Source organism: Battus philenor, unplaced genomic scaffold (genome assembly GCF_028537555.1).
Source record: "Battus philenor isolate CCGP_79_NKW_IND1 unplaced genomic scaffold, ilBatPhil1.0.hap1 SCAF_14, whole genome shotgun sequence".
Taxonomy (NCBI): Eukaryota; Metazoa; Arthropoda; class Insecta; order Lepidoptera; family Papilionidae; genus Battus; species Battus philenor.
In genome coordinates this window covers 12,254,347-12,280,788 of record NW_027181676.1, presented here as the reverse complement: position 1 = coordinate 12,280,788, position 26,442 = coordinate 12,254,347, and the positions used below count along the sequence as shown (strand labels likewise).

The window sequence follows — 26,442 nt, the reverse complement described above, 5'->3', positions numbered from 1 at the left end:
AAATACAGTTATTTACATTGAATTCTATACATAGACGCGTTATCTCAATACATTGAATAATCGAGTAGATTATTCCAGAAATGATTGTGTTTATGCACAACATTGTTATAGAATAACAGATGAAAATTAAATTTTGTCTGTGAGTCCTTGATTAATTAGTCTTCCGTGTTATGTTTCGGGTGAGCTGGAAACGCCTACAGCTTGACTGGAGCACTGCTTGTGCGCTTGACCCGCTTTCGGAACAAGCACCAGCTGCTCAAGATCTCCCTGTTTTGATAAAAAAAAACTTTATTTTATTCAGAAAATCGTACTTCGAAAAAAGGACGACGAATTAAAATAAAAAACACAAAATATTCAAATTTAGAATTCATTCTTTTTCTTAAATTCTATTAGTAACATTTATATTTTTTTATTACCACAGATTCTCTAATTTTTAATATTAACTCCATGAAGCATTAAAGTTCTGAAGTAGAGATCACGGTCCAACAAGCGCAGAGTAGAACATCTACTTACGGGTGAATAGATTATAACATTGATCGCATTTTAAAATATACATATATTAACCCAGAATTATCACAAATATATATACGCAAAGTTGAATCGGTTTCAAATAAAATCTATGAGAGGAACCGAAAAATAAAATCGTTTCTGTCGACATATTTTACAGAAACACCGATTGATTTTTACTAATCCGTCATTGAAAATTTATAAACTAAATGGCAAAAGGTTGTTGATAACGAAAGTGAATATATTGTTGATTAGAAATAAAAACTTGTTGAAAATGTAGTTCGTATGATCTTTACTTAAGAATGCGACATTACTTTCCGGTCCCCCTAATAAATGCATAATTTTTATTATGAAAACTCAACGTTTTTAAATTTGATTTATTCACACGTATGACCTATTTATAACATTTGAATGAGTTTGATATGATAATTTTTCGATTGTTGGCGTTATTTTGCGGACGTTACGTATTCAAGGGATTGTCAAGATGAAATATTACGGATCACAAATCCGGCTTGGCTACGCTGCCTGTCTCTCGTCCCTTTTTTACAACACCCATTAAAATAAATTGCAAAATATAACGTTTATTTATTTATTTATTTATTGTACATACAGGGGAAAGATATAAAACAAGCAGACTAAACAGAAGGCGGTCATTTGTACACGACATAGTGATATATAGTAATAAGCTAATATCATCACTTTAACACCATTGGCAAGTGATTCATCCTACTTGTCTTTTTTTCTTATATCACTGGAATAAAAGTATATCGCCGTTGTCGACGTTACAGCCCACATACGCCTACTGCAAGATATAATACTCCCACAAAGATATGTAAGGGGACGATGTATCATAATTCCCACGCGTGGCAATTAGATTCCTAAATACAGTGTGTTATTTTAATACGCAGAGTTCAGGTTGTCCATTTGGAAACTTATTTGCGAGCAATGGAAATGATATATAACACAAAAGATTGTATTCCGTAAATAGAACTGAGCACAAACATATCGCTGAGCTACAATTTCTTAACGAAAGTACGTAATCTTGGCTAAAATTAATTTAACATACAATACATTATTCGTGTCTTATTTTATTAATTAGAGAGCAGTTTAATACTGTTTTGTATTTTATTCAATTGTTAAAGTTTATTCATTGGCTAGCATAATTAAGAGCCGTGTACACATGCATTAGGCAAATATTGAACATATATTACTTTGTTAAATCAAACTAATGTAAATTTATATTATGTAATGCAGCTGGCGTGTTAAATCTATTTAATTTTTTTAATGGAATCAGGCGTTACCTCGCGGAAGTCCATCCTAAGTAAAAAAAGGACCAATATTTAGCCACTTCCGCACATGCAATGGTAGTCGTGCAATAAAGCGCACCGCCCACACAACCGTCACCGCCAAATTACTCAACACGTGTTTCACCCCTCCACGGGGCATCTTTAGGAGTTATGTTACACCGATTAGTGAAGACTCTGTGTTTGTCACATTGTTTGCCGCATATGCATTTATCAGCGGGCTGACTGCACTTTATTGCACGACTACCACTGCATGTGCGGAAGTGGCTAAATATTGGTCCTTTTCTTACTTAAATCTATTTAAATAAAAATGAATGTTTATCATATATATTGAGTTATAAGCAAGCTATCTTTGAAATAAATACATAATTCATCATCATTATTTCAACTGATAGATGCCTTGTAAGGCATAGGATATCTCCCAAAAACTGCGACGACGTCTAGTCAAGCGCTACCTGTAGCCAGCGACTTTGCGACTTTAATTATTTCGTCGATCAATTTAACAACCTACCCTCGTACCGTCTACCGGCTTTTCGTCGCCACTCGAAAAAAAAATGAACTCTCTCTCTTAAAATAAATAAATAAATGTAGTGAAGTCGTTTAGATGTTAACTCACGCCAAATAGTATATAATCACATCGCTGCGACTCCCGAAAAACATCCTCTCAGCCCGTGTTAATATTTACGATGTCCCTTTTCGTGCACGTCTTGTGATTTTATTAAATAAAGCTTCCACTTACCGAGAAAAGATAGCCTATAATAAGATCAGCGTCCCTCGGCGTATCTAAGGCATCCTTCTCAAGGACATCTGTCCTCAGCCAACGACAGTCGATATAAACACGCACCGTATTATCGTCGTGTACGCTAGCGAAAAAAAAACACTAATTAAAAACTTGACATTTACGCTTTCGTCAAAATAAATTAACTTTAGAAATATTTTGAGTGGTTTCATTAATGATATTGGACTGATAATATAAAATATTTCAATAAATCGTTTCATTTCAACTAACAGCTGTTTTATTATTTGAATTGTAATTTTGATATTAACGTACATTCAACACAGGATGTTCGGTTATAAGTGTAAAACTCTAAAAAGTGTGCCTGTACATTTGTTTGCAAAATATTTAAAATCTTTTACACCGTCCTGTATAGAGTAATCACTCTGAAGTATATGTTACATTAATTTATTTTTTCTATTGGAATACGACATGCCAATAATTTCTGGCAAGACAAAGTTTGCAGGATCATATAGTAAACATTAAATAATTTGAATATGCAGTAAAATGAATTTTAAGGTCGGATTTACTTACTACATTATCTTTTTGTATTTTTGAAAATAGTGGAGAGATACCTCTATTGACGGGAAATGAACTATACATTCACCTCTTTAGAACTTTTACATCTAAAACCAATCCCCCTGTAGCGCTTAGGTATTTTTAAAGACTGTAAACTTACTTTAGGAACCTCTTACTAAAGTTTACTATCAATAGCTCAAACTCTCAGATATGTTTATGTCTTTTGCATACATCTTTAAAGCGAAGTTACAGATCATGTTTTCTCTCTCTTCTCAGACGAGTAGACAGAATTAAATATATGACGACGACACATGTGAATATAGTGTCCACACCATCCGAGATATATAGTCCCATACGATACCTTATAGCTATGTGATGCCAGCGGAAATCATACAGTGGCACTGCTAAATAGATTGATCGGGACAGTCCTGCACCAGCGTGGACCAATCGTGCGGCCCCACGTCCCGCTAATTCCAAGGACAGAAATGAACCCGTCCGACGCCGAGAGCGAAGCGAAAACAGCGTACCCTGACCGTAGCCGCCGCTCTGGAACAAAAAAAATAACAACTTCCATTTTTAAAATTTAAATTTTTTACATAGGTATAACATGATTGTCAACGGTTATGAACGGCGCGGTCACAGCTTGCATATTTATTTGCAATGAAAATACGACGACGCAATATTTAAACTTCCAAACGGTCATATTGGAAATCTGTGGGAGAGATTTATGCCGCGTAGTTGACTACGTACGGCATAATGAGATAATAGAAATTATATGCAAGAAACTGTAAATATTTAAAAATAAAACCTTTATGAAACACTACACGAAAGTTTTTATTAACAAAATATAATATCTTTAATATTATATAAAAATAATGTGATGTTCTATCTCTGTTGTGGTGTATACAAAGTTTTTTTTTATTTCCTTCCCCCTATTATATTAATATAATTTTTTTTTAAATCTACACAGAAACCGACAAAAATTTCCCTTTATAATTTTTAAAATCAATAATGCATACTTTATATTTATTATTTATGTTGTTTGTGCTAGGTCTATATTTAAAACCCAATATAATATCTATCTAAATATACTAATCAAAATATTTTTATGATCCGTATTTGCTATACTTATATATTGTTGCGTGTATAATAATTTAACATATAATGTTATGTATACAAATATATACATTTTAGATATAAAAGAATCTTTTAAATAACACTACTGTACATCTAATTGATTTACTTCGAAAGTGTATAGAAAATCAAAATAAATTTCTCACTAGGTTCCAACGATTTGCTGATTAGTGAGTTCACATATGACGCAAAAAATTCCCTCGGCAACATTTCATTTAATGTTTTTTTTTTTTAACAAATATCCGTCCTTTTAATACTCGGTTTATTAAAAACTCCTTTTAATATTTTCTTTATATGAAATTGGTCTTGTTTGTATAATAATATTCACATATTTTAGAAAAAAATTCTATTTGTATCACTAGCATTTCTACGATAGGATATTGCTAGACATAAATCTGCTTTATAAGTTTTAAGATAAGACGGGTGAGATGCAGTTTACATCTAACATCTTCCGACGACTTCAATAAGGTCAAACAGACGACCTTCTAGTTGGAGGTCACAAATATCGCAAGGAAACCGGCTGATTCTTGTAGCAAAAGTGTATATACAGTAATACCCCGCTTTACGCGACCCCGTTATACGCGGTTTCACTATAACGCTAATTGCAAATTTTGCGCTCAAATGCCTCGAATTACGCGAAAGAGTGCATATAAACATAATGTAGTCATCAACTTCTCTATGGTGTCTTGACCATCTGTCAAACAATTAAAAACAGTGTTGGGTGTTATGAACGTAATTTACAAGACGTAAACAAAACGTTACCCAAAAGACAATAGATGTATTTTTCCGTAAAAATAAGAGTATGTGTTGTATAGTGTTCCTAGAATTAAAGTGATTGATTAAAATGATTTGTATTTTTTTGTAATAATTTTTGATTATGTTTAATCGTAAACCTCGTTGTACGCGAATTTCAGTTAACGCGATTTTTTTTGGAACGTATCCCTCGCGTAAAATGGGGTATTAGTGTATTATCAACTAATAAGCACTACGGTCGTCGAGAAACGCTGGAAGCAGGCCACTTCGAATTGGTCGTATAAGAAGAATCTGCTAATTATATAATTAAATTGTATTTTTATAAATTCATACAATATTTCAGGTTTCTTTAAAAGTAATAATACTCTCGTGAATTTATCCTTACCTCTGGTCTCAATCGCAAGGATACAAACAGCGTGAACTCAGAAGGAAATGTCTTCCCGGCGGCGAAGAGCTCGGATGAGGCAATCCAGATGTAGGAGTTGGGCCTTAGACTAAACGCGTGGGGCCGGTCGGGTACTGCCCCCCATCGTGCCTGGGTCGGGTGGAAATTTCGCCTAGCATCTGGTGCCAGAGGATTTATAGTTTCTAAAAATTAAAAGATTATTTTAATTCATTATTGCCACACACAGAAACAATCTTTCACAGTAACGATATTCCGATTGCTGTTTTGTTGTAGAATGCATTAAAAATGGCTGTATATATTCTCACTTGAGATGGGAGATTTTAATCAGAAAAAAGTAAAGTGCGTTTTTTGAATGACACATATACTTTTAGATTTACATCTTATGTTTATGTATCGTTCTCTAAGGTCCCAGTTGTATTCATTAGACGTTCCATCTAAGTTTCAGTAGAGAAGAATGGTAGGTACTTCTTTCTGATAATTAAAATATACAAACAAAATAAAAGAACACAAAGGATTCCCGAGATCCGCACCTTTTTACTACTGTGTTTATAATGGCGAACAGCCAACGTGTCGTCGGCGTCATTGTTTCCAACCAACTATAACTTAGAAGTCTTCAAGATAAGGCAAGCAAGTATGTACCATCGTAGACCACGAGATCTTTGACAATGACGACGTCACTTAACTTCTGATGACACAGAGGTCAAATGCTTCGTCTATAAATGATAAAAATGACACTGTCTTCAAGATAGTGAGAACGAAATAAAACACTAGAAGGTGGAACGAAGAACTAAAAAAGCATTTAAGGATAAGCTTGTTACGGCACTAAAACAGTAGCCAATATAGTATGCTTAACCCAGCAAGAGAAAACTCTAACCTTGGAAAAATCAACAGAATACTCAGAAATACCTAAAATGGTAGTTGATATTTTAAAACTCTGTATTCAAGATGTGATAGAAATAAGTACAGTAAACGCAAACCAACTTAGACGATCTTTTAAGAATAAAAATACCATATAGAATCCCACAAATATACTTTTCAAAATAAATTTCTCATTTCATTCAAAATTACAAAAAATGAAAGAAAAATCATTTACGGAATATGAGCTTTAAATAAATCTAGCGCACTAATTGTGAACGGTACGTCGAAGAAACCGGAGACTCAATTACTGGTAATGAAGCGTTCCGTCATAGTCGCGAGTGACTAAATTTCTCAGTAAAAATGGACGAACCATTTTACATGCTCGGGCTTACGGGTGAATATGTGTGCGACGAACTATATTCGTTTTTTTACAGTACACAGTGAGGCGAACGTGATCGAACAGTTACTTACATTACTTTTATTGAAAAGAATACATTGGGTGTGCAGTCATAGGTACTGTAACATTTTCTAACCTCTAAACCTCGATTTATATGTAGTATAGTGTCCATGCTTTTAAAAATCTTACGCACCGCTGGTTTTAAATTAGTAATTTTGTATAACAAAGTAATTACACTAGATACGGCGCGTTTTTAACATTAAAAACAGACAATCTTCGTTTCAGACGCCCACTGCAGGGCAAAATCCTCCCTCAAAAATATTTTCTTTGGAGGGAAATACCATATTAACCACATTTAACAGGTGAATTTCCCAGCGTAGTGTCGTATTATGGTACGAAGAGAATGCTGCTACCCATCCTTTACAAACTTGTTTCTGAGCAGTGGCCTATATAATTAATGCAGTGTATAATCTAAAATTATATCCCAGATATCTAACTCGCGACCTATGATCGCAAATCTCAACAAAAGGCCTGGGACCGGTATAAAATTATTTATTATAATAAATAATTTAACTTATACTATTATTTAATTAAATACGTTATTTATTGTTTCTGAAACCATTGATTTTATGATAGGATACCCTCCCGGGACAGCCTGTCGAGAGAGTTTTAGTAAGAAACCCTGTTTTCACAACAGAGAGCATTTCTGTGCAGACCCAAAAGCTTACCCTAGAATCCTTAAAAAAATAATAAGGCCAAAGTTTCAAAAGACAAAAAAATGTGATGCAAATTTTTTGTAATAAAAATCCAAACCTGTACAATCGAAAGTGTTACAAGATCGACCCTGCTCGCCATATCCCTCGCATGATGGTTTGGAGCAATACCTCCTTCTCGCTTGTCTACCCCCTCCACAGGTTTTGCTACAAACACCCCACTCCCCCCATCCAGCCCAACCTGAAAATTAATATCACTATCATTTCTAATTATCGCTAAAATATAATGAGAATATTTATTAAACTATTTTTTTGTCTTCGCTTCGCTAATTCGTTTAAATCTAATTCGGTTCCCTCTAAACTCAATTTAGCGTTATATAATGAGATGTAATCAAATATAATTGGGGTATTTTCATCATACAATTTAGCTAAAAACAGACCAAGGTCTAAAGTATATTTTACAATCTTTACTAATTTTCTTAGTTTTATAAAACACTTTTATATGATGAGAAATATCTTCAACAAAACTTTTTAGATCGAGGTTTCGTGAAATATTGCTAAAAAATAGAAAAAACTCGTGATACCCAACGCGTCGTATGAGGGTCTGAATTCCAAAGCATGACCAAATGTGACACGACCAAGTCGTCATCTTAAACTCAACGGGCCTCGGGAAGATCAAGACACCATTGCTGAACAGGTCCCATTGCACACATACACAAACACACACGCACACATACCACAAGCACTTTTTCGTTCAGGACAGTTAAAAAAAATATTCTCTTCCATTTTTTAAATATTGTAAGCAGGTATGATCAGACCTGTTTTATTACTTTGATTAGTTTAATTATAATAAATGTAGACATTTACATTTAGTTCCTTTATTAGAGCTTTAGTACAATCTATTTCATTCATCAACATATATTTTTATCCAACTTTTGAGTCTGTTAAATGTATTGTGTACAATACGTATATATTATTATTAAAACATACCAACTGCATTCCAAATGGCAATATCTACTCCCAAACTCCAAGGAACTGATGCTGAAGTTGCTTCCAGCCATGGTCCATCGGCAGGGGTAGTTTCCAAATCTTCTGCAGGGTCACTGACCCTTGCGAATATTATAAACTCACTCTGCGATGGAGCCATGCTCCAGTTAAAACATCCTTCTAATTGAGGGTCGATCTTTAGATTCACTTGTCTAAAAAAATAAACAAAATCAGAAAAAAGTCTAGATTAAAACGCAAGTTCGTAAATGAGAAAGAAGGTGACAGTTATGGAACGAAAGTTTATTACTTAACTATGTTGTTTCTTCTTGTAAAATATATGTCCAAATAATTTGGTTAAAATACAAAGATATCTTTTAATTACATATTTCATCTTTAAGAATGATAAAATATAAAATCTTGCTTGACACCGGGCAACGAGGTTTATGTTACACCTTATTTTCTAAACGATTCCTCTATAAACATTCTATAAATAGTTATCAATATATTTTCGCATAAGATAACATAACATGTAGATGATAAGCCAGAGAAATACCATTAGTTACATAAAGGTAAGTTGATTGGTTCAAGGTACAACTTGACTTGTCACGTAGGAATAAATTTAAAAGTTCTTATCCTTGTACCGATGCAAAATTGACGCAGTGCTGCTTGGTTTCTGAAACCAGCGTGCAGATATAAGACTATAAGACACATGTGATCTATATTCATAACCGTATACTAGTGACGTAATTAAAGAAATGGAAATTAATTCCCAAGAAAAAATTGATGTTTATGTTAAGGTAGAAAGTATATTAGACAATGAAAATTCAGTGTTTTATTGCCATGTGACCACAATTTTACCTTTACGTTGACTTGCTAAGTATTAAATTGACGTTGGCGCGATTCACCATTTAGGTACTATCTCAGGTTATTTATTTATTTTATTTAATAACACTTTTTTGTACACCATATACAATTAATAGAGAAAAAAAGAAACAATTGTTATGATACAATAGGCGGTCTTACCGCTCCAGATAATTTTTACAACAACCTTTGAATGGAGATGAGAAACATAAAGCAGAGGGCAGTTTAGGGTTTTGTATATACAAATACATATATTACTGTACACACATATATACGTACAAGAATAAATATACATACATATACATAAATATTTAGGTGGGAAAAGGTATTACATAAATATGAATAATTAAGACTTGCTACACAATATCCTATTTTGGAGGCAAAGGAAGTGCTGTTTCACCATTTAAACGGTGACAGCGATTTAGTGCATCTAATATAAAAGTTATATAATAACCAAATAACCCTTACAGCAGAACATAGTAATCTTGTTGTAATAGTAGAGAATTCAATTGTTCTAGTACATCTCGTTACCGCAAATGTTAGGCATCACATTATCTCTAATAAATTACTTGTAGTTAAGCAAGACAATAATGACAATGCTGGAACCGCTAAGCATTCCCATCACGCAGCACTATCGTCGAGAAAATTTAATTATACGGATCGCGATCTTGCTAGGAAGTTTGTTTGTTTAATTGAGTTCCCTACTAATCTCCAGCCGCTACCGCGAGTTTGGACGGCTGAAGACATAGGAGAAGTGGTTTCCGAGATCATTAATGTTTTCGGCAAATATGCACTGGCAAATTCTTAACTTTTATTACTCATAGATATCTTAAGATGATAATAGTTCTTCTAACATCCTGTACACGCTTCTTTCCTAGTAGTAAATAATTAAATCGACGTCAGGTAACCCGATAACACTGTTTGCAGAGAAACTTCAGAGAACATTCAAATTACTTTCAAATACGTTGAGGAAGGAAAGTAATACTACCGTTAGTAAATCTCAAAAAATCTAACATGAGCAGTGACAAAAGAAATAGGCACGGCTCTAGAAATTGCTGAAAACAATAATGCCTGTAGAAGAATAGTAACGTAGGCTAACACTAATTGGCCACGACTTTCAGTCATGAAGAAATGACGAATAAGAAAAATATAAATACAGTGCATATAGGGTACATTAATATTTTGCCATTTATTATAACCTTACTAAAAAAGATATCCGTAGACGAAAGAAATTAACTAATACAGCCATAGAGAAAGGTGAAGTGACAATGAGCAGGCTAGGATAGTAAATTGAGACGTCATTTTTAATTCTAGCAACAGATATTTAATGGACCAATATTTAGCCACTTCCGCACATGCAGTCGTCGTAGTCGTGCAACAAAGAGCACCGCCCGCCAGCCCGCTGATAAATGCACATGCGGCAAATAATGCGAATTACACAACTACCACCTTTAAATCACTCATCACGTGTTTCATCCCTCCACGGGGCATCTTCAGGAGTTAAGTTACACCGATTAGTGCTAAACACAGAGTCAGACAAAAAGTCAAAGTCTAACAAAAATAGACTTAACAGACATTGTTGCACGACTGCGACTGCATGTGCGGAAGTGGCTAAATATTGGTCCTTTTCTTGTCTAGCAACAGAGGCTGCAAAATCATGCTACGTGCTTTCAAAGAATACGAATGGTTTAAATACTCTATGGTTTATTAGTAACAACGTTATACATGAGCACTTAAATACACCAAAGTAGCCAAAAATTTGCCAAACAACAACTACATATCCAATGTGGTATTTTAACAAATAAAATTACACTCATGATAATCAAAGGTGTTTCGTGTACATTATGATCTATTTTAGCAATATACACAAACGACACTATGATGCCATTAAACTTGGGTAATGTCTGCGATAATCAGATCATAGTCTGACTGGTAATCAAGTGCACTTGTGCACAGAGCCGCTTTTCCTATGCCTCCAGCAACATCCACATATGTCGCTTAAGCACTAGAGTTTCACATCTGTTAAAATTTAATACACCACATGTCCTACGACATAATTTAAAAGATAGAAGAGACCACATGTTTTGACAGAAAATCTCTTGCTCTATTAAAACCCACGCCTGCATATCACATATGATTGTAGTTTTACCACAGCTAGCAAACGATAACATAAAAAAATCTTTTCGTGTAAGAGTACTATGAAACTTATACGTACCTCGTTGAAATGCTCAATGTTAAATAGATAAAAAAAAACAGGAAATAAGAGGCAATATTATTGTTCGGCCTCCTGGAATTTTTTGTTCCAGTAGAATTGTTTTAAACAGTATAATAAGGTTTCGTAGGTATATCTTACCTGTCCGTAGTGTTGTATGGTGACCCCGAGTATTGACTTACAGATGCAAGTTCGACCCCGCCTCTGTAGATCGATACGAGAGCTAAATCTAATGTTTTACTCTGAAACAAAAGAGAATTTTAATTTTTATTGCATCGTAATTAGAGATCGAAATAGGTGACGATATTAACGAAATATGATGTGAAATATATAGGATGGTTGGTAATAGACTTTAAAGGAGTGAAAAGATTTAAAGCTTTTAAGACATTTCGATTCAGGCTGATTATCTCGCTTTAATCTGAAAAATGTTCTATTTTTCTATTGTAATGCGACTAATCACTAAGTTTCGGCAGTACAAATCACGTAGGAATGGATAATAAACAATAATTAATTTTTAATTATGTAAGATGATGCTTTTAATTACTATATTATAATTACGTGATTTATTATTATAACTAACACTCTGCGTATAAACCCGAAGTTATAGAGGAAACACGTGAGTGATGTATTTGACCCTGTTTACGTATCGATTGGCTTGAAAATCAAAATATGGAGACCGCCGAGTAGAGTATTTTCAATATAGCAGCTATTATAAGAGGTGTGGTAGTCTATTCATATTTTCAAATTATAGTTTTAATAATTTATATTAAATTTGTATGGACTCTCTCATGGTAAAAGCCTCCTCCAAAGTTTTGCATTACTGGCAACTCTATCTTTGGCAACTTATAGTCACCCGTGAATTATCTAAGCCACAATCTTGTCAGCCCATCTGACATTCGGTCTGCCTCTAGCTCTGGCAGTCCCGTCCATTTTATAACTCTTTGTGTCCACCTGGTATCAACTTCAGTATTCAGCTTCACTGTCTTTGGAGAGAATAGGTAAGTGCGTCTGTTACACGTTTTCTTGCTGATGGCTATGTTGCTTATTTTAACTTTTAATTATTTTAAGTGTGTTATATTTGTATATATATTTAATATTATATATATATATATTCTGAGGTTTTATTGTGCATCAATATTTAACATATAGTTTTAATAAAATATTAAACGATAGAATATAAATGACATCCAAATCTCTAACATCGTGTTAAAAAACGGAGCGTGTTCTACGACCCACTGTAGTAAACTTGGTTCAATTGAGCTGTTTTCTCGAAAAATATTACTTTACATAAATCAGAGTCAGTCAAATATCCACATAAAAAATCCATTGGAGTTAAGTTGGCTGGGTGACCACGGGATATCCCCAAAGTCACTTATCAGTTTCTGGAAAAAGCTTCCCGAAGCAAATTCATCGAAGCTCTGTGATGAGTCCGGTGGACGAGCTTTCAAGTTCGGCAAAAAGAAATCAATGATCATGTGTCGATGTTATATCCTACAGACAGGCATATTATAAAAAAAAAATTAAAAGATTTTACTTATTCTATTCGCTATTTGCTTTTTTAATTTTAAGGTTTGAATTTTCTTAGTATGTTTGTCCTTTAGTACAATATCGAATTTTTTTTAGAGATTACTTTACAATGTAACTATTTGAAATTGTTTTCCAGATAACATTACATATACATACATATGTACGCGAGTAGCGGGGGGAAGTGATTTACTATTCGAGCACGTTGGCGAGAAAGGTATGAGATAGAAGAATGTATATTCACATATATACAGAGTATTAACATTTTCCAATTTACACGATCCTAACAGACGCAACAACTGCGTCATTGATGGTTTCCGAATTCAAATCGGCGTTCGATTTTGAATTCGGACGCGCGAGAATGATTTAACATAAAAGTTTTGCGGTCGCACTGGCCAGCAAGATGAAGCGAGAACGCTTCACATACATTTCTTTTTAATCTATGACCGGTTCAATAATTATATTACTCTTAAATTACTGTATTATTTATTCTATAAAGCTCATTACTAGGAAAATATTACAAAGATAAATTATAACATTCACCTTATATAGTAGTCTTTTCCTATTTCATAATTTACTTCCTAAAATATTCCTTAAAACGTTTTAATTTTAATAAAACGTAAATGTATTACTGAACGTTAAAATATTTACGATTTCCATTGCAAAAATATTACTTAGATTTGAGGATTGCCATCATGATTTCAGTCGTAGGCCTCATCTATTGATTTCCAATAGGATCGATATTACCTCGGTGCACGTAACCATTTGCTGTCCCATATTTGTATGAGCAAAAGTAGACTATAAGCTAAAGTTAAGAAGTAGGGTGGAGAGTAGCACCATCCCCTCCCTGATACAAAGACTTTCGCCACATCTCTATGAGATATTTCCGAAAAATTGTAAAGGAGGTAAAGTTACGTAATTATAATAAAGAAAATATTATATAGAAATTATAAAATAAGGACGTACTCCTTATTAAATAAAAGTCAAAATTGAATCTGTACTGTAATGTACCAAAAAGGGTGTGGCGAAGGTATAGAGGCGACGTGTGAAATGAATGTAATTAAATGGTAAGAGAATATGAAGAATGGAATAAGAAGATTAATAGAGAATGCAAAGAACAGATAGGAGGAGTGATGAGAAAACACAAAATTTAAAAAATAAATTAAAATGTACATGTCCTCAATGTGATAGGGTGTACTAGAGGCTACTAAAAACATATGAAGAATAGAATTGGTAGGAATCGGCCTGAATCCAGTGGCGACCTAAACAAAGTTATCTGTCTACCTCTTGGGTGGTTGAAGTCACAATGGTCATCTCTTCTGTGCGTTTTGCAGCATGCCCTCTATCACTTCAACTCATCATTCTGCTGGTATTGTTAGTTCTCACTCTTGATTCGATTTCGTAAATAAATCTCAAGCGTAGCCCTCTCCATAGCTCGTTGAGTGACTTTAAGTTTGTTAATTCGTCCCATTTATAAGACGAATAATTTATTTAATTTCGACGGATTACCTTCGATAAATTAAGTTTAAAGTAAAGATGAAATAACTTGGAATAATTTTATGAACAAAATATAAATTTATTTTCAGATTTCTTAGTAGGGTGCGCTCTTATTTTAGATATACGAGTTTATTGGATTTCTGTTTAAAATTTCAACTATCGATTTAATTTAATAGGCGTTATTTGACAAGCTTTTTAGTGTTTATGCAATTTTTATTTAAAAAAAATAACATGAACGTGTGGCGTGCATATCGCGCGCCACTCAAACACCAAGCTCTTACCCACGTGACCGTCAATCGCATGGCGGCGGCGGCAGTGAAACAGATACATGACAGATGGCGCCACAGTAGACGCAACGAAAATCTGCATCGCGCTGTTGAGAGTCTCCGCGCTCATTATAACGGCTAGCGGAGGTGCGGTCAACGCAAGAGGAAGAAGCAACTGAAGATCAAGAAGCAACCGACGAACAAGAAGCGATCGACGAACAAGATACAACCGACGAGCTACCGAAGCACAAGAAGCTACCGAAGAACAAGAAGCTACCGTACTACGACCACTCCTACAAGCGAATAACCTAAATTTTAGTCAATAACTAAAATAATAATACATTAAAATGAATATTAAGAATACACCGCTCGTTTAGTGTAAGTAGCAAAAATTGTGAAAAAATGTCACTTTAGTCGTGCCATTATACGTGTTATTATCCATCTCATCATGCCAGACGCATTCAGGAAGATTGGCATACGTGATGATGGACTGACAATACATAACAAATAACAATTTTTATACAACTTTCATCATTTTTAATCACCTTGTTATTTTTGTCATAATATAAAAATGCCTTGTATTATTTCTTCATTATTAAGTATTTAATGGAATCAGGCGTTACTTCGTGGAAGTCCATCCTAAGTAAGAAAAGGACCAATATTTAGCCACTTCCGCACATGCAGTGGTAGTCGTACAACAAAGTGCACCGCCCGCCATCCCGCTGATAAATGCGTATGCGGCAAACAAGGCGAATCACACAACCGCCACCGCCAAATCACTCAACACGTGTTTCACCCCTCCACGGGGCATCTTCAGGAGTTATGTTACACGACGTTACACGACGGTGCACGACTACCGCTACATGTGCGGAAGTGGCTAAATATTGGTTCTTTTCTTACACTATCATTGTGTTCGGGTCAAAATTGTAAAATGACCTCTGCTGTAAATAGTTCTTGTATAAGTAATTTATGTACTGTAAGACGTTTACTGCTGCACATAGGCTGCCCCATAGATCCAACAGGACTTTTAGCGTCTTCTGAATACCTTAACAAGGTGATTTGACCACCTTGTGAGGTCTTAGACCTCCTTTCCAGAAAATTAAGATCCCAGCGACAGTTCTTAATAATCAGTATGTTAAAATCATTGATCGCCTTGCAGTGATATTTTTAAAAGCGTCCTCCTGTATATCTATTATGTAATAAAGTTATTTTATTCACAAACATTAATAAAGCCTTTGTTAAACGTTCCAACACAATATTTATTATACAGCCAATGGATTGAAGATTTAATTATTTTTATTTCGATTCAGAAATTTCAACGCGGCCGGAATAATAATCACTTCTCATTGGGAATAATTTCATGCCGGATCGAGCATCGGGCTCTGATTGCATTTGCATTTAATTTAAGCCATTAAATAAATTTTGTTTTTCATAACATTTCACGGTTACGTAATCACTCGTCCAGTTTTGTGGCGTATTGCGTTAATCATTGTATTTGTTTGGTTATTTTCAATGTTGGTTTTAACCGAAATAACGGTTCCAAACGACAAATATTGGTTTTGTTATTTTTACAACAAATTTTATTTTTGAGGTTTTTATTTAAAGTGATGTAACTAGTTGTGTTTGAGGGTACAAGATTTTTAACTCACATTAATGTCGATCGCACTTCGAACCTCTCTTCGTCTATATTCGAGATATCTGTACGATATAGAATCAGGAATAAGTAGATTTGTAGACGAAAAAAGTAACCGATACAGCTCAGCGAATTTTCAAGTGGAAATAGCATTGAGCAGGCCACATACCGCGCAGAATAGATGGCCGCTAGGACTAGAAGGTTCTGAAGATTTTTAATATTTATTTCATTTCTTTCATCCTAGAAAGTGTATTATATAACGAGTTTTACCTTATAAATATTCACTCACCTGAAAATGGGCTTGGATCACCACAGCCCTAAAAACAATTGAAGCGTCTTGCACCCTCGTCTCCAGTGGCCTCTCCGCAAACTTAGGACACCGACTGTCACAAACTATTGTCTGACACATGAACAGAACTACAACCAACAGACCCCTGTTAGAAACCCTACCCGTTTTCGGGCGCGAACCCCGTAACGCCATTTTCAACTCAATTCCTTTTCTCTAAAGTTATATTTTCCAATGATTCTCCCATTTCACACCGCACACTTTTATTTTTCTCTTCCGTTGACGTTTCTTCTTTTGCATCGTTTATCTGGAACAAAATGCAAATATTATTCAATGCGGCAAAACTATTATTGAAATAATGATCGATTATATAAAAGGAGTTAAAACTAGCACTAACAGACAGAACTGAACTATACTGACTCTTAAGTGAGATTGCTGAAACTCCACTAGCAAGAGTAAAATTGTAAATTGTATATATATATATATATATATATATATATATATATATATATATATATATATATATATATATATATATATATATATATATATATATATATATATATATATATATATTATATATATATATTTATAAATCTCGAGCTTATAAATATATATATATATATATATATATATATATATTTATAAGCTCGAGATTGCTTAACAAAGCTTGGAAAAGCTATGGTGAGATTTCTCTAAGAAACTGAACCGGAAATGTGGGGATAGTAGAGTAATGGTTTGATTAGAAAATAAACATATAAAATATATAATATAACATAGATAAACAAGACATGCGTAAAATAAGACACTTTATTTTAACATCGCTAAGGTAATGAACGATGGAGAGGGCTAAGTTATTTACGAACGAAAGTAACCAATATTTATATTATAGCAAGTAGAAGTGGCAGTGGACAGTTCAAAAAGTCTGTGGAACAGGTTACTGGTGTTAAGGTTCTGGAGTAGACATCCCAGACCATAGCGTAGAACGTCTACGGCAACCAGACGACTTTGTTAAATTCATGTGAAGACTTTGACTCTAGTCAATCCATGCAGCGCCAATCGCGATCTAAGACCTTAGCCGCTTCGCAATCTGGTGAAATGGCGGTCCAAGCCGAGGCTCTTCTAGAAGACCACGAGCCTCACTAAGTCGAAGGTTAGGTGCCAGGTTCAAAGAAGAAGAAATCGATAATCTAGAGAAACTAATGAACAACGGTAAAGTAGAAAGCGAAGTAGCACATGGACACACTTCAATACGATGGTTCGATCAAATCCGCACAACATTATATTACTACGGAAACGTGAATAGAGAAGAAAAGGTATTCTATAGACTACATTTTGGACAATGTGCGTCGAAGTTATACCAAATAATCCTGCTATACAAGGCGCACGAGTTCACGATTTCCGTACACGTGTGAAATCGCTACCAAGTGAAGTAATCTACAGGCGTCATTGTTTGCCAACTATAACTTAGGAGTTTTCAAGACCAGAGGTTTCTTATAGGCAAGCATGTAGCATAGATCACGTCACCGCTTAACATCAGGCGAGACAGAGGTCAAATGCTTCGTCTATAAATAACAAAATGGAGAACAGAAAAGATGATGAAATAGAAAAATAACACATTGCTAAAATTAATCATACTTTTCTTTAATTCGTACAATAAAAACAATAATCTTTACAAAATAAATTTAAATTGGAAGAAAAAATTAATCCAGTACCGACACGGCATAATAACAGGTTTCTAAATTTCTTTAGTCTGTCTGTGTATTTTTCAGCCAGAGTCAGACAGTCGTTTGAAACAGTCAATGACCTTTATTATTTCCTACAAGAAGCCTGACAAAGCTGACTCAACAAATATTTTTTAATAAGCTTAAAATATTTTCGCGGGATTTTTATGCAAAATACGAAGGGTCCAAGTCTAGCTGAATGACGTTTAAACGGAGTTCATCGTGCCCAAAGATAGGCTCTGCAAATCCCGACCTCAATCCACTGGATTACCGACGTTGGGCAGGTTTAGAGGAAAAAAAAATTAAGACCTCTCCGCAATATTGAAACATTTGACTAGTCATGTGAATAAATGGTCGATGGAGCTTTAGACCACAAATCAATTGAAAATGTTTTGGTAAAAAATGGTAATTTTAACTTCGTCGTTTAGTCCATAGAAGCCCATTGCAAAGGAACAGGCCTCCCCCAAAGGTATGTAAAAAAGATATACCATAATCGTCGCGCTTGTTGGGCGGGTTGGTGATCGCACTGTGTTATTATACAGCCTATCTTATCGAAACTTGTTTATAAGCATAGGCAATCATACATAATTAGTTCACAAAGTGTAAATTAAATAACGTTGTATCTCTTGAATCGAACCTACGAACTACGATCGCAAGTGTTAGTCCTCTACCGCTGGGCCACCATCATTCCACTGATACTTTAGTAATTATACATCCATGTATTTATTTTCTGACGTGTACAATAAACAGTATTAAATAAATGCTAAATCTCAAACGGAAACAAAAATGCGTGGTCATAGTGAAAACTATTTATTTACTTTACTACATTTATACGACTTCTTTCATTCACGTCTTAAAACCAACCCAAACTTAATTTGCAATAATTATTTGTAAGTAAAGCAAAGGTAGCCCAGTGGTAAAAACCTGAAACTTACGATCGTTGGTCGCGATGCATTTTAATGTTTAGATTTTTTTTATTATATACACCCTAAACTACGCTCCTCATAAGATGTATAGATATAATAGCAATTAAGAATATATATATTATGCTCATTGTATTGTATAAATAAAGATATATAGAGAGGAATTAGTATTAAACGTAGAAATACGAGTAACTCACCATATAAATATAGATTAATAAATACATGTAAATAGCTTAAGAAAATAATTAGTTTAATAGAAATAGGTAAATGTAACTAAGAAACTTAAACAAAAAAAAACTGCGCTCTCCTTCAAGTCTCTCATCACCATCCAAAGGTTCTCTGGTAGAGATAGCCTAGAGCAATAAGCCTCTTATAATAATAATAATAAAGCCCTTTATTCCGAAATTAGTATTTACAAAATAATCTATTGCTACAAATTTTAAAACTAAATTTATTTTTAAAGTATGTCTCTAATTTCAGTGTGCCTGTTGGCATAGGCCTCCTTCAAAAACTTCCATTGACTTCTGTCGTTTGCAACAAAGCCTCTTATACCTTTATATAAATGTTTTTGTTTTTTAGTTATTATCCGCGTTATTTTGTTACAACTCCTTTTTATTTTTTCGTAAAGTAGGGATTCAATAAATTGTAAATAAATTAACAATTATTTGTTTTTAATAAGTAAATGCATAATTATAATTAATGTAAACATCAATCGTCATCGTTGTATTTAACTACATTACTCATGTTGTATACACGCTATTTATACAGTATGATTGTTTGTAGTTGTAAAAGCTTTTAACTAGTGAATGTATGATTATTTGGTGTCAATTAATATGGCACATCGTATCCAAAGATCAATAATTTATAGCGTATAAATGAATAAGAAATAAAAAGCGTTTCAAAAAAATGATTCAGTTCCATCTGATTTATTTTCTGCCGGAAGAAATTAAGTTATCGCATTCCAAAAGAAAAATAAATTAACGTAACATATTTAAGTATGAGAGAGTTGGAAGACGTTGAATGCTGGTCGCTTCCAATCGTTCCAATTAAAAATCTAGGAGGAAGGTTATTCTCCAACAGTGGAAGTTCTTTGAAAGAAATGATGATAAATGATTTCAGAGTAATTACTTCATACGTTTTACGTGCATTTAAGAGGGTCTAAGTGGCAGTACTATCCAAACGCCTGCTTACCATGGAACAGTACTCATAAGCATTTTTGTATGTATTTAGTAATAGAATAAATTTTACACTGCAACATATTTGTAAGTTATTGGTTTATGAGACTGTCCATTTTAAGTCTTTAGGTTAAATGCTCAAGTTGTTGATTTAAATTTAGAATAAATTTAGAATGACAGGAAAAAGATAGGGTAAAAATAAATGAAAAGCGTCAGAAAGAATCGTCTGTGACATTACCTAAGTTTTTAATTTTGAAATTTGAGATCGCAGGTCTTTTTAGTCTAAATAACAAATCAACTTAGAGATCATTAGATCAAATAAATTGGTGTTAAAAGTTTTGTATTTCAAAATACTACAACGCATCATATATGTACAGTACACCTATATAAATATATTAATGGCTACTACTCACCATAATTATTTATTAATATACCATAATACACATGACATTAAAATATTAACATATACTATTTATATTAATAGAATAAGTAATAATTATCATGACGATTCCGACAGCTTGTCAAGCAACAGCTTCTAAACCATCGCTTTAAATGCACAAGGAATCCTGATCATCCTAACTATCGAGGGGGAGCGCTTTTCTGTGAAGAATAGATTGTTTTGCAAAGGAGTGGGTAAAGTCGGTACTATAGGGGGAGGGGGCATCTAAGTAGACGATTGTTCGAAGAGCTAAGTATTTTTTCATGTATACTAATTACGAACTGAACTGGTATGCAGATAAAGAAGGTGAAAAAAGTAAAGAGAAGAGTGTAGTCAGTGCACGCAGAGAACCGCGCTGTCGAATATGTAGTCATTTATTATTTTGGAAACTATTCATGGTTAGTACGTACTATATATTAATTAACAGCGAATGAGCTTAACCAATACATCGCTTTGCATCGTTTCGTTTTGCGTTTTTTTCGAAGTTGCGTCGCTGCTTAATCAGTACTAATTTTCGCTGTGCGTCGTTAGGTTTTCGGAGTTGCGTTGTTTAGGGTCTTTATTTTTTTTTTTAATTTTCTTTTTTTGTCCAAAAGATAGCAACACTTTTATTTCTAATAGCGCCATGCCATCAAAACTCGGGGATTCCCATTCTGACTAAAAATCAACGCAATTTGAATACAGTTTTATTTTCACTTTGTTTTGCTAATTTTGGAGTTCAGTATCAATTACGTAGGGTGTTGTAATGTAGTGTGTTGTGCTTTATGAAAAGAGAATAATAAATTTATATAAATCTTTACGTGTTGTTTTTGGTTACAAAATAGGTATATACTTTTCCAATTCATTTATTGGCAGAGTTATATTATTTTTGTTTTTTAAATGTTTACTTTGTTCAATCTTCTTTTTAAAAATTTGTATTTTCCTAGCCCTGGAACCTATCTTCGATCTTTACATGGTTTACCACAGAAAATCTTAATTCACTTTGCGGCGTTTCAATTTGCGTCGTGTTTTTTTGGAACGTAACCACGACGCAAAGTGAGATATTCGTGTTTAAGTTTACTTCTTTAAATGCTTTGTACCTATTTTCAGTCAGCCTGTATATGTTATAAAAGTAAAAAAAAAGTATAAAAGTTTTATTCCAAAATCAAAAACGATGCATATATACAAATATTTGAAAATTCGAATTATATTCTAATGTTCTTGAGCGTCGAATAGAGATGGATGCGGCAGTCTGTTAACAATAGGTCGCTACCCTAATAGCAGTAATAAAAGATAATATTGTTCCCCACTCAAGTTTCTAATTTATTATATGAAGAGCGCTTCAAATGCCTTTGTCTAAATGTTGAGAGCAAATCAGTTGGAACGTTCCTTTGGATTGAAATTTCGGGGATGAATGTCTTTGCTGACTTCCATTTTGTATTGCGGAAATTGTATTTAGGGGATCTGCGAAATATATACAATACAGTGTGACGTTAAGGGTTATAATTTTATTGTGTTATCCCCTTTATTTATTTAAATTCAACAATTATTAGCCAATATTGTAAAAGTCAAATTGTTTCATTGTCTAGAAACAGATTAGAAATTTATTTGCAATGATTTAATTTTAACAATACGTAGAACGATAAAGATATTTATTTATTTAAGTCAATAAAGATAAATAACTAGTTATTTCTCTTTATTGACTTAAATAAATAAATAGCTTTAAGACTACAGCAAAAAGTCTGAATAGAATTTAAGAATTTTCCTATAGTAATTTTAAAACCATAAGACAGTTATTAGTCTATTGCCTTCTAACGGGCGTCTAAGGACTGAAAAGAATAAGAAGAATGGTTGTCAGCAAGAATTCGCCGTTTGCGTTGAGACTGCTGTTTGTACTTCTTTTGTTCTATCATATGATTTCTTTTTATTTTCCTGTGTCTTAATATACAATTAATAGTAACATTAATAAATAAATACATACAAATAAAAGTAAAATAAACATCTGTAAAAACAAATTATTTACTTGTATACAACGGAAAAGTATTCATTTATAATTATAAAGAACAGTTAGAATATGTAATATGACATGTAATTATTTTAAATAAAGAGTCAATAGCAAGAGAGAATTGCTTGTATTTAAAACGGGTGTAAGGACAACATGCGTTACGGTATAATTTATATAGTTTATATTTATTAATAGTTTAAATTTTAACGAATTTAATATAAAATGCATAGGATAAATGAAGAAAATATAAATTGGAATCGTCTTACGTAATCAAAAATAAAGTTGGTTTCTCAAGTTATATAGTTGTATAGCAAAACGCTACCTTCCTAGTTCTTTAGGTTTTTGATCATCAATCAAAGTACGCGGGTTAATTTCTCCTAAAACAATAATGACATAAATAACATCGACAATGCTTAAAACCGACAAAGCCTTCATTATCATTATTACAATCGTAGATCGTCCACAGATGGACTTTGGCCTTCCTTTTAAATATCTAATAGGACCTGTTGGCAGCTATTTAGATCAAACATCTTCCAAAGACCTTAACATGGTCATTTTTCCACCTTCTGGGTAGATAGAAGATATGTATATGACATTTACTAATACGCTTTAAGTTCGTCCGTAAACGCTGGTTGTATGCCGCTTGCTACAGGTCTTATTAAAAATATCAGAAGCCATCCTACGTCTAGAATGATTATATGATATGCACTGACTGTAGTAAGCAGGTTTGACCTCCTTCTGAAAAGATTCTGTACTTGATTATCCAGTAACAAATGTAACAAATCCCTAAAACTTAAAAGAACATTTTTTCAATTATAAATAATTATTCGTGTAATCGATAAATAAAATGTTGCAATAAAACTCTTAAATTTACAGCGCCTGAGCTGTCAAACGCGCGAACTTCATAACGAATTGTCAAATGCACGAAGTTCATAGTGAACTGTCAGACGCGTGAAGTTTTTAGTGAACTGTCAAAAAGTTATAACATTTTCTCTCATTTTATTTATGCATGTCTCAAATTATATGTTTATGCGCAATTAACCAACTTTTATTTTTTTCTATATTATAATTAATGGATGAACAATATATGTATATCTTTCGCTTAAAGAAGACTTGTTTTCGATATCAAGTTTAGTTTTGTTCATAACGACAGAGGAGTTGCTGACTCCCTCCCACAAAGGACATATATGTTTTACAATGATTTATAAAATAATTTGAATCATTTTAACTACTATTACTATTTACTTTACTTTCATGATAAACTATGTGGATAAATATCAAACTTAATTGTCATTTTATAGTAACAATATTTATAAGATTAATCATAATAAATAAGAAAAAAATGTCCACCCATACCATTGATAGCTAAACGCACCGATGAGTCCATCCTCGGCAAACTTAAGACCAGACTTTCACAATACGCTACCTAGGTGTCCTAAGTAGTTCTGTATACATCACGAAAGTACCACGTAGGTGATCGCCTACCCTCTGGTATGATCAAATCAATAACTGGACTCCATGGCAATTACCATTGCCCCGAGGGTAACAGAGGATAGAATAGTAAAGAAAGAGCTTGTCATAGATTCCGTCAAGGCATTTTAAGACGAGACTTTTCAGATTTAAAGATACGACGTCATTTTTAATATCTTTTACTACACCGTACTCCAAAACGAAATACCTGATTGAATCACACGTCGCCTTAAACTTCTTTTTGTCCCTCCGAGAAAACCTTTACAAAGCAATAAGAAAAGGAAAGCTTATATTTAATATTCACCTTCATAAATTTGATTTGTGACACCTAAATTGCTTCAAAAAAAAATCCCGGATCCAAATAAGAATATAATATGCCTATCATACATAATAAATAAAATTTAATAAATGAATTTTATAAATATGGATTGATAAATTGATTAAAATAATATTGTTAAAGTAGTAATTAATTTATTTAATATTTTTTAATAAATAAATTAGAAATAATTATAACAACATACAAATTAAAATATAAATAAACCGTATTTACAAAATTATTATTTTAAATTAAAATTCTAAAATCTTTTAAACCTACAAAAATATAACAATGATAAAATGCTTTATTGCATAAAAACATAAATCTAAGAAAATATTCATTAATTTACGTAATTATTTGTGTTCAAAAATGTTGTAAAATAAATGAGTTGTTTATTAAAGTAGTTTTGAATTTTAATAATAAAAAAACTCTACAACGAATAATACAAATTAGATAAAATAAATTACTTACAATGTATAATATTAATCCTTTGCCTTTTAAATCACTGAACTTTCACAGCGCAAACACTGATGTTGTAAGGATTCACTATTCCAAATCCGTTTATAATTCGAATCAAGTTTTTATTCCATTTGGCTCGCGGGAAATTCCATGAAAAGTGGGAACGTGCATCCACCACGGCGGCCGAGAAGGTACTGAGGTGTCACAGGGTAGCTACATACCGAGGGAGCCGTATCTATATTGTGTCCTAGCTAACGAGGGTGCTACGGGGTTCGATAAACTTTTTCCAAGACGGGACATTAAAGATTCAGCCGCTAGATAAACTTATTTAGTGTAAAATTTTTATTATCATTACTCTGTGCAGAACTTTCACGCTAAATTTATTTTTCTACAATATTGTGGTGCTAAAATTTTACATATTTCTACCAGGCTTTATAAAACTGATAACTCTTGTGTGGTAGTATACACGATATTACAATTGGCAAAGTAATATCTTTAATTACCGCCTGCAAAGTTCTAAATAAATTTCTCTACTAATATATTAAAGATATTGTTAAAATATTCACAAGGAAAAAATAGTTGTGCACTTCTAAGGTCGGAGCTCGTTTGGAACTATGGTAGCTTTTGATTGAAGGATCCCATTAAAGATACCCTCACTGTGATTCTATATTAAAATAAATAGCATTTCTAGTAATCTGACCCTGACTCTCACAAGTGGTCACTACAAAGGACCCTAAATTCCAATAAGCCTCATAGACTTAGTACTAACTTATCGACGTTTTGTTCTCTTTAAAACCACTTTGTGCGTGTAATACGTGATCCAAAAAATAATCTATAGCAAAAATTGTGTGCCTTTCTTGCTAGATCTTAAAGAGCGGAGTGTCCAAATAAAAGTACATTACATAATTAAAACTCTCTTTTAAATATTGTTTTATTACCATTGTATGACAAATTAAATGTTTTGATTTTTTTTTCTTTCATGATATAAAAACTTTTTCTCCTCAGAGACATGCTGCGTAGACAACTATCACAAACAGGCCTTTTGCATATATATATATATGTATATATATATATATATATATATATATATATATGTGTGTATATATATATACATATACATATGTATATATATATATATATTCTCGTGATCCTTGCAATGATGGTGTGTCATAGTATTTGCATATACATCTAAAATAGAAATAAAGATGAATTATATAACGAAAATAGAAAAAAAATATTTACAACCTCTATTATTTTCTTAAAATGTCCCTAAAAAAGTTACGCAGTTTATATTTAAAAGTGTTTTTGATGAAACCAAAG

The 26,442-nt window shown here is 33.1% G+C and overlaps 1 protein-coding gene across 1 annotated transcript; it reads right to left on the bottom strand.

Annotated features, from left to right (window-relative positions):
* Positions 1 to 22: 22 nt before the first annotated feature.
* On the bottom strand, positions 23 to 25,286 carry LOC137918372 (uncharacterized). Its single transcript, XM_068761153.1, has 9 exons — positions 25,135 to 25,286; positions 16,636 to 16,939; positions 11,568 to 11,668; positions 8,357 to 8,565; positions 7,467 to 7,607; positions 5,378 to 5,580; positions 3,467 to 3,651; positions 2,551 to 2,674; positions 23 to 267 (listed from the first exon to the last, which is right to left on the bottom strand). The coding sequence occupies exons 2-9, from the start codon at positions 16,825 to 16,827 to the stop codon at positions 169 to 171; spliced, it is 1,254 nt and encodes a 417-aa protein (XP_068617254.1). The 5' UTR covers positions 16,828 to 16,939; positions 25,135 to 25,286; the 3' UTR covers positions 23 to 168.
* Between the last annotated feature and the right edge of the window lie 1,156 nt (positions 25,287 to 26,442).

What these genes read in the sequence shown, in the direction of transcription:
- LOC137918372 (XM_068761153.1), bottom strand. Translation starts at nt 16,827, where the DNA reads ATGGCGTTACGGGGTTCGCGCCCGAAAACGGGTAGGGTTTCTAACAGG. An exon ending in TAACACTTTCGATTGTACAG is followed by an intron (nt 5,581 to 7,466) that starts GTTTGGATTTTT and finishes TTTAATTTTTAG; the next exon opens with AAACTATAAATCCTCTGGCA. An exon ending in CCTTGCGATTGAGACCAGAG is followed by an intron (nt 3,652 to 5,377) that starts GTAAGGATAAAT and finishes TTTTTGTTCCAG; the next exon opens with AGCGGCGGCTACGGTCAGGG.